The following is a 9,685-nucleotide window of genomic DNA, read 5'->3' as shown; positions in this document are numbered from 1 at the left end:
AGGCGCAGTTCCAGACATCAGGTGAAGTTCCAGACATCAGGCGCAGTTCCAGACATCAGGTGAAGTTCCAGACATCAGGCGCAGTTCCAGACATCAGGTGCAGTTCCAGACATCAGGTGAAGTTCCAGATATCGGGTGAAGTTCCAGACATCAGGTGAAGTTCCAGACATCAGGTGAAGTTCCAGACATCAGGCGCAGTTCCAGACATCAGGTGAAGTTCCAGACATCAGGCGCAGTTCCAGACATCAGGTGAAGTTCCAGATATCGGGTGAAGTTCCAGACATCAGGTGAAGTTCCAGACATCAGGCGCAGTTCCAGACATCAGGTGAAGTTCCAGATATCGGGTGAAGTTCCAGACATCAGGTGAAGTTCCAGACATCAGGCGCAGTTCCAGACATCAGGTGAAGTTCCAGACATCAGGTGAAGTTCCAGATATCGGGTGAAGTTCCAGACATCAGGTGAAGTTCCAGACATCAGGTGAAGTTCCAGACATCAGGTGAAGTTCCAGACATCAGGTGAAGTTCCAGACATCAGGTGAAGTTCCAGACATCAGGTGAAGTTCCAGACATCAGGTGAAGTTCCAGATATCGGGTGAAGTTCCAGACATCAGCCGATGTTCCAGATATCGGGTGAAGTTCCAAACATCAGGTGAAGTTCCAGATATCGGGTGAAGTTCCAGACATCAGGTGAAGTTCCGGACATCAGGTGAAGTTCCAGACATCAGGTGAAGTTCTAGACATCAGATGAAGTTCCAGACATCAGGTGAAGTTCCAGACATCAGCCGATGTTCCAGATATCGGGTAAAGTTCCAGACATCAGGTGAAGTTCCAGATATCGGATGAAGTTCCGGATGTCAGTTGTCGCTACAGAAGAGCACTGGGTCGATGTAATGCACCTCACCATGAGTTTATCACCTAAGCAATCACTCGAAAAATCCGAAAGATATCAATGTTAGGCCTACTTAATTTATCACTCGAGCAATTATATAGTTGAAAGTGAATGAGTTTGACACTGGAGAAAGACAGATGTCAACCCTGCTTCTGTAATATACTAGCCACATAAAGAAACTGTGCATTGTCAAAATATTATCCCAGTTGATAAGTACGATAACAATGTCAAAGGTACATATAAACTTTAATGGAGGGATCATGAGACCATAACAAGTCGGGAGAATTTCAATTGAAAAGTCAATCACAATGACGTCACGAGTCCACAAGCGGGACAGGGGTCAAACGACCATGTCACAAGCTCAATAACGGGTATGTCCACCATCGGCATTGAGAACAGCAGTGCATCGACGACGCATAGAGCCTATCAAACGTGCAAGGAAGGCTTGTGGGATGTCACGCCAGATTCTCTCAAGTTCTGTTGCAAGGTCAAAGACGTTATCTGGCGGATGAGGAAGACGGCGTAGACATCGATCCATCTCGTCCCAAACATGCTCTATCGGGGAGAGATCCGGTGAATTTGCAGGCCAAAGCAGTAAGTCAACGTTGTGGTGTTGCAAAACATCCATAGCAACCCTTGCCGTATGAGGGCGGGCATTGTCCTGTTGGAATGTTAACCCAGGGCCATGACGTTGCAGAAAAGGAATTGCCACAGGTCGAAGAATCTGATCCCTGTAGCCCACACCAGTTAAGTTGCCCTGAACAATCACCAAAGGAGTTCTTTAGCGTGCTGTTATTCTACCCCAAATCATCACGGAACCACCACCAAAGCGATTCCTCTCCAAGACACAGGCCTGTGCATAACGTTCTCCCACGCGTCTATAGGCACGTTGACGTTCATCGATATGGGAAATGTTACACCTGGACGCATCTGTAAAAACAACAGTTCTCCACCAAAACAAGGGTCCTCGGACATGATTTCGGCACTACATTCGGCGAGCTTGTCGATGACGTTGTGTCAGGATAGGCCGTATGGCGGGACGTCGTGGTCTGATCCCGTGATGACGTAAACGTTGTCGAACTGTGTTGGGGTGGATACGGCGAAGTCCTGGGATGGTTCGGGCAGTCATCACTGCAGTCTGAAACCTGTGGCGAAGATGGGTCACCCTTATCCATCTGTCCTGTCTTGGCGTTGTTACGCGTGGACGTCCAGAACGTGGCCGATCGATGACGTCATTTGTGTTCTGGTAGCGTCCCACCAGTGCAGAAATGGTGTTCCGGTGGCAGTGGAAATGTGCAGCCACTTGTCGTTGACACATTCCCCTACGGACCATCCCAATGGCCTCATGACGTTGTGCAGACATGAGCCTTGGCATGCTATGCCTTTCAATAGCCGTTTAATGTTTTGAACGATCGCAAGGGCAGGGGTTGAGCTTTCCAAAGTGACAGTATTGTGTGGCATTCATATGCTCTGTTTCTCTTTCCCGGAATGCACGTGCAACAACGTATTGCACGTCTCAAGGACGAACCCACTGACGTCACGGAACGTGGCACGTGCATGCATGTTGGATACATGTCACTAATCTATGAGTTGAAATCCTTATTTGTCTACACAGGTTTGATAAATTTAGATTTTAATTTTTTGTATGCACAGTTTCTTTATGTGCCTAGTATAGTTATCACGTCGGCACAGACTCCAGCATGCTGAAAAACCTGCTGAAAATGTTGTGTTTTGGCATAAGCGAATATAGTGAATAAAAAGCACAGTCACCTTAAACACCAAGCTGTGGCTGAAGGTGTCTACTTCACGTGTACTGTTTGACACGCTAGTCTTATCCGGGGTTAAAGGCAATCAGGAAACGATATACATCAAGCAAAACAATTACAATTGAAAAACCCCATCAAACATATCTCAACAATATCTGCAGACAACCAGAAGCCATGACGCGTTCCTAGTCGTCCCCGCCACGAAGAGGCCACCGTTGCTGCCTCACCCCTCGGCTGGGTGGCATTGAGGGGAGATACACCTGTTCTCTCAAATCACTTTAACCCTTGCAGCACGGCCCAACACATGTATGCTTAAACCCTGTACACTACCCTCTCCCCGAGAACACATACCTGGTTACAGACATCTTCACTGACCAAGTGGCTCTTCATATTGGCACTGCAAGTGTTTGGGCTTGTCAAGAGCAGAAATAGACAGGTGACACAACTTCTCTTTTCGCGGCAGACGGAACAGCTGCCGTACAAAAACACTAACCAGTTGAACTGGGAAGATCCTTGGTAGAATAATGATTCAGGAGGAATCACCTCCTGAAAATGTGTAACAAGTAATTCCATTCTCTGATGGATCTCGTCTTCAGCTATGCATGTTTCTTGTATCAGCACAAGGGTTTATCGTTTTGAAGGGTCTCCATGTTCAGTGGCGGGACCGAAGTGTCAAGTGACGGGAGGGTGTCAGTGACGGGATGGAAGTGTCAAGTGACGGGAGGGCGTCAGTGACGGGACGGACGATGTCAAGTGACGGACGGAGGGTGTATCCAGGACGGACGACGGAAGGCCACGACGGATGACGGAGGACAGACGGACGCCGATGGACGCGACGGACGACGATGACGGACGGACGACGGACGACGACGGACGGACGACGGACGGACGGACGACGGACGACGGATGACGACGGACGATGACGACGACACGGACGAGACGGACGACGGACGACGACGACGGACGACGACGACGGACGACGACGGACGGACGGAACGGGACGACGGACGAGGACGGACGGACGACGACGGACGGACGACGGACGACGGACGAGACGGACGACGGACGACGATGGACGGACGGACGACGGACGACGACGACGGACGGACGGACGACGGACGACGGACGACGGATGGACGACGACGACGACGGACGACGCGGACGGGACGGACGACGACGACGGACGACGGACGGACGGACGACGGACGGACGGACGACGGACGACGGACGAGGACGACGACGGACGGACGGACGACGACGACGACGACGGACGGACGACACGACAGACGGACACGACGGACGGACGGACGGACGGACGACGGATGGACGGACACAGACGGGACGAGTGACGGACGACGGACGGAGACGGAGGACGGACGGACGACGGACACGACGGACGGTGACGTGGACGGACGGACGACGGACGACGGACGGAGGACGAGTGGTGGACGGACGACGGACGACGGACGGACGAGGACGGACGGACGGACACGACGGACGACGGTGGACGGGATGGAAAGACGTCAGGACGTGACGGACGGACGGATCGACGGTGGACGGACGGACGGAGTGTCAACGGACCGAGACGGACGGACGACGGACGAACAGGAGGACGGACGGACGGGGATGGTGGATGGACGAAATATGGATGGTGGTGTCGGAGTGACAGGGAGGGTGTCAGTGACAGGATGGGAAGTGTCAAGTGACGGGATGGAAATGTCAAGAGTCACGGGAGAATTGTCGGTGAGTATGGAGGGATGAATGGTGTCAAAGTCACAGGGATGATGGTGTCAGTGAAGGGTGGAGGTGTCAAGTTTCGGGAGGGTGTTAGTGACGGGATGGAGGTGTCAAGTGACGGCAGGGTGTCAGTGAGGACGGGGAGGGGTGTGTAAAGTGATGGGAGGGTGTCAGTGATAGGGATTGAGGTGTCAAGTGACCGGAGTGTGTCAGTGACGAAGATGGAGGTGTCATAAGATCGGTTGGTGTCAGTGACGAGGGCGAGGTGTCAAGAGACAGGAGGGTGTCAGTGACGGGGATGGAGGTGTCAATAGATCGGAGGGTGTCAATGACAAGGGGGAGAGGGAGATTTCAAGTGACCGGAGGGTGTCAGTGACGGGGATTGAAGTGTCAAGTGACGGGAGGGTGTCAGTGACGAGGGGTAGGGGGAGGTGTCAGGTGACCTGAGGGTGTCAGTGACGGGGTTTGAGATGTCAAGTGACGGGAGTGTGTCGGTGAAGAGGGGAGGGGGAGGTGTCAAGAGACGGGAGGGTGTCCGTGACGGGAATTGAGGTGTCAAGTGACGGGAGGGTGTCAGTGACAAGGGGGAAGGGGAAGTGTCAAGTGACGGGAGGGTGTCAGTGACGGAGATAGAGGCGACAAGTGACCGGAGGGTGTCAGTGACGATGGCGAGGGGGTGCTGTCAAGTCAGGAGGAGGGGATTGTCAAGTCAGGAGGAGGGAGGTGTAAAGTGACGAGGAGGGAGGTGACAAGTCAGCAGGAGGGAGGTGTAACGTGACGAAGAGGGAGGTGTCAAGTCAGGAGTTGGGAGGTGTAAAGTGACGAGGAGGGAGGTGTAAAGTGACGAGGAGGGAGGGGTAAATTGACGAGGAGGGAGGTGTCAAAGTGACGACAAGTCAGGGAGGGAGGTATAAAAGTGACGAGGAGGGAGGTGTCAAGTCAGGAGGAGGGAGATGACAAGTGACGAGGAGGTAGGTGACAAGTGACGGGCGGAAAGTGTCAAGACAAGATGAGGGAGGGGTATAAAAGTGACGAGGAGGGAGGTGTCAAGTCAGGAGGAGGAGGGAGGTGTAAAGTGATGAGGGAGGCGTTGAAACACGAGGGAGAGCAGTGACGTTAGGGAGGGAGGTGACAAGTTACGAGGAGGGAGGTGGAGGGAGGTGGTGTAAAAGGACGTGACGAGGAGGGAGGTGTCAAGTCAGGAGGAGGGAGGTGTAAAGTGATGAGGACGGAGGTGAGAAGTGACGGGCGGAAAGTGTCAAGTCAAGATGAGGGAGGTGTCAAGTCATGAGGAAGGCGTTGAAACGTGACGAGGAGGGAGGTGACAAGTTAGCAGGAGGGAGGTGTAAAGTGACGAGGAGGGAGGTGACAAGTCAGGAGTAGGGAGGTGAAAAGTGACGAGGAGGGAGGTGTAAAGAGTGAGGAAGGAGAGGAGGTGTAACGTGAAAAGTGACGAGGAGGGAGGTGTCAAGTCAGGAGTTGGGAGGTGTAAAGTGACGAGGAGGGAGGTGTCAAGTCTGGAGGAGGGAGGTGTAAAGTGACGAGGAGGGAGGTGACAAGTCAGGAGTTGGGAGGTGTAAAGTGACGAGGAGGGAGGTGACAAGTCAGGAGGAGGGAGGTGACAAGTGACGAGGAGGGAGGTGTCAAGTCAGCAGGAGGGAGGTGACAAGTGACGAGGAGGTAGGTGACAAGTGACGGGCGGAAAGTGTCAAGTCAAGGTGTATGCACGGACCGCGCCCACCATTTCATGGCCATTTACAAAGTAAATAGCACTGTAACAATCCAAGTCTTTATCTGGTCCATACCTGGCGTTGACAGTCACACGCGGTGTTTCTGTTTAAGCAGAAAAAATAATCTGCATAAACTGATGCAACTTTCAGGTGCACAACCGAATGTGAGTTATCATCCTATATCAGCAACTTTCTTGAAGGCGCTGACTTGCCAAGACTCTGTCTCTTATCAGTTACCTGCTCTCGTACAGTGGGTTACCCGTAACAGACATGGCCACAGTGCAATCAGCTGCAATCTGATCCCATGGTTACTTGTGTGATTAGATTTTGTTTATAATTACAAGGGTGTTCGCCTTGTTGGGCGCAAGTCAGGCAAATGTCAGCACCGTCATGTGGAGACGGGGGGAGCTACTCCGCCATGGTACGGCCACGCTCATTTCACATTTACATTAGAATATACAAACATATACTTTATACACAGACAGACACGGTCGGTATTGAAACCATATGCCAAAAGTGTGCCGTCTTGCTGAATGTCGACTCCACGCTAGAGGTAGGTTTAGACGCCGGGCTGAATATCTCGCCCGCAGACCTGCCTTGATCCTCCTGCGTCCTGCTACATTGAAGAAACAGTGTGGACCGCCTGACACCGCGTGTACTGGACCTGGATGCCCCGTGCAGCTCGCTGTTTATTGTCGACGGTTTTAAAGAAGGATTTCTCGGATTTTGGTCCAAGATTCGTCGTTGACATATTTAATGTGATTCCATCAGCAGGTGTACTTGATATGTATTGTCTCGGCTGATAATGTACGTGCTGACGGGACAAAACATGGCCGGCGTCCTTGTTAATTAGAAAGTGTGTAGTAATGGCAAACTCACAATTTATTACAACCGCAACAGTTTCTGCTCACAGGAGTCCATTAAACCAATATGCCGTCTGCTGGCAGCTGTTCTAATTAGAAGTAATTGCTGACTGCAGAGTTTAGTTGCTTATTCTTCCCCCCATACTTTCACGGACTATTTATCTACACAGTTCCGGGAGTTTCATTACAAGGAGTACCAGGTTGATACTTGTATGTGGTCTTTCATTACGGTGGGTAATCAACATTTGACGGTGTGTGATGTACTGCGGGGCGACTGGGGTCTGTTAGTGCTGTGCACAGCCACACGTTGAGTCAGCTAACTGCCCCCCCCTCCCGACCCAGGAATAAAGACCTGAAGCCAAGGGGATTAGCTGGAGATACCACTGTTAACAATCTTGTGACGTCATTGACAAATCCCACGAGTTCCAATTGAAAATGTGACAATGTGATTTTTTCAACCTAGAGTCTGTGATCTCCTTAGCCCGGGGTTTTTAATGGTCTGGTTTGTATTCTTGTTATTACTCACGAGGGTGAAAACTGAATGTACGAGCGTCGGTTTTCGCCACATGCAGAGCGTGAGGTGACCACGTATGTATACAGACGAGTGTAGATAGCAACTATGTCGTCACTGGTGGCGTCCCCAGGTAGCTCCATGCTATCCGTGGTCGTCATGGTACTGTATGCCTACCACACACACGGACGATTTGTACCTCAGGACAAAAGTAGCCTGCAGAATCGAACAGGTGAGTCTTTCACGTTCTCATTTATCATAGAAAGGGTGTTGTGGAATCTGATCATCAGGTTTCCAGTAGGTTATATTGCCAGAGAATGTATTATATCCAAAGAATGTATTATATCCCACCAAGTTGAACTATGACAGTATAGGCTGCTTGGTTGGTCGTGTTCGTCATTACAGCTACACCGGTCTTCCTGTACTTTCTTAACACACACATGGCGAATAATGTACTCCTACCATAGATCAACACCGAATAACACGAAGTCGCATTTAACGAACTTTCGGATTTAACGAAACCGTTCAAACCTTTGCTAAGTGGTAATGTAGACGTTATAGTGAAATACGTAATGTCGGACATAAGGATACAACAAGACTTGATCGTGTCAGGTTCGGTACATACGGCTTCGTAACATTCAAAAATTGACCCTTGAGAACAGCTTATTTAATGAGTTTGGGGACTGTTTCATCTGACCCTATACTCACATTAATGGACGGAGGGGCATCGTCTGTCTTAGAAGAACCGACACAAACCCATGTACTGTATAACACAATCAGGTCAACCAGGCCGGTTCAGGCCATTGGCCACGTAACACATATATCGTGTTTAGCCATTACTGTTCTGTGTTGGTGGTGAAACTCGAGCGGAGTTTGTTAGCCTTACAATGTAACTGTACCCCCTATGTCTGTGTAACTCTATGTGTTTTTATCAGCAACGTTGTTGAGTCAAATCACTCATTATGAGATGGTCATTCCCATGCTGGTGGACGAGAGAGGACACTTCCTTAGTTACGACGTCCGTCAACAGCACGTGTTCTCAAGGAGGCGGCGTGACGTCACTTCCCGTAGACGACACCGCCAGAAACAACGTCGAAGACGTCGCCCCAAGAGGCTTTACCTACAGAGATTCCCCGTGGAGGAGGAGGGGAGAGTGTTTTATAAACTCTCAGCTTATGGGAAAGAGTTTTATTTTAACTTGACTCTCAATACCAAGTTCATGTCCACACAGTTCGTCACTGAGATATGGGGGTCTAACAGTATTGAGCGCAAAGCCAACGAGGTCCACGACTGTCATTACACTGGATACAGCAGTTGGCCAGATGAGTCGCGCGCCGCCATCAGCAACTGTATGGGCCTGGTAAGTACTTACACTTGTGTCATACATCTAGAGTTATGCCATATATATGCTGAACAACCTGTCTGATTGATATTCTAACACAAACATGTTTTGTCTACACATTGTGCCTTAGTAAAATAATTAAAACTAACGACCGGCACCCAGCAAAGCACGCCATAGATTTTGTAGATTCCCTCACATCGCTCAGCGGTATCCTTACAGAACCATAACCCATGCAGTAGGAACTGCACCGAAATCCCCTCTCGCATACTAGATCCTGGTTGAATCTACACAATCTTCATGATGCGTGGAAACAGAATTTAATTGCGGTCTCAACCGTCAAATTAATTTTTAGCCAAAGAAGTAATGAGATTGCCGACTTCTCATCCTACTACTCGCCTGGTAGAAATAGTAGCCATGCTGGGAACTATCCAGTGTTACTACTCGCCTGGTAGAAGTAGTAGCCATGCTGGGAACTATCCCAGTGTTACTACTCGCCTGGTAGAAGTAGTAGCCATGCTGGGAACTATCCCAGTGTTTTCAAGAACTCTTCGTTCTCTCCATGTTTTACACATTTACTGGTTTAGTCAGGGGTCCCACGTTAACACCTTAACGTGTTGACTACAGGGGTCTCCCACCTTAACGTGTTGACTACAGGGGTCCCCACGTCTTAACGTGTTGACTACAGGGGTCTCCCACCTTAACGTGTTGACTACAGGGGTCTCCCACCTTAATGTGCTGACTACAGGGGTCTCCCTTAATGTGCTGACTACAGCTCCCTACAACGTGTTGGACTACAGGGTCTCCCACCTTAACGTGTTGACTACAGGGGGTCTCCCACCTTAACGTGC

General features: G+C 50.4%; 2 protein-coding genes across 2 annotated transcripts in view; both read left to right on the top strand.

The window, feature by feature from the left end:
- Nucleotides 1–3,560: 3,560 nt before the first annotated feature.
- On the top strand, nt 3,561–4,415 carry LOC124263947 (putative carbonic anhydrase 2). Its single transcript, XM_046698674.1, has one exon. The coding sequence runs from the start codon at nt 3,561–3,563 to the stop codon at nt 4,413–4,415; it is 855 nt and encodes a 284-aa protein (XP_046554630.1).
- A 2,325-nt stretch (nt 4,416–6,740) lies between these two features.
- The window catches only part of LOC124263977 (A disintegrin and metalloproteinase with thrombospondin motifs 6-like), a 60,544-nt gene continuing 57,599 nt past the window's right edge, over nt 6,741–9,685 (top strand). The window contains exons 1-2 of the mRNA XM_046698707.1: nt 6,741–7,727; nt 8,431–8,855. Of these exons, the coding sequence (XP_046554663.1) occupies nt 7,604–7,727; nt 8,431–8,855 (549 nt within the window). The 5' untranslated portion in view covers nt 6,741–7,603. The remainder of the gene's footprint in view (nt 7,728–8,430; nt 8,856–9,685) is intronic.

Source organism: Haliotis rubra, unplaced genomic scaffold (assembly GCF_003918875.1).
Source record: "Haliotis rubra isolate DU_JTF1 unplaced genomic scaffold, ASM391887v1 Scf90, whole genome shotgun sequence".
Classification (NCBI taxonomy): domain Eukaryota; kingdom Metazoa; phylum Mollusca; class Gastropoda; order Lepetellida; family Haliotidae; genus Haliotis; species Haliotis rubra.
Note: the sequence above shows the minus strand (reverse complement) of the source record. Positions and strands in the feature narration are given on the sequence as shown.

Excerpts from the sequence above, each read along its gene's own strand:
- LOC124263947 (XM_046698674.1), top strand. The coding sequence starts at position 3,561 with ATGACGACGGACGATGACGACGACACGGACGAGACGGACGACGGACGA.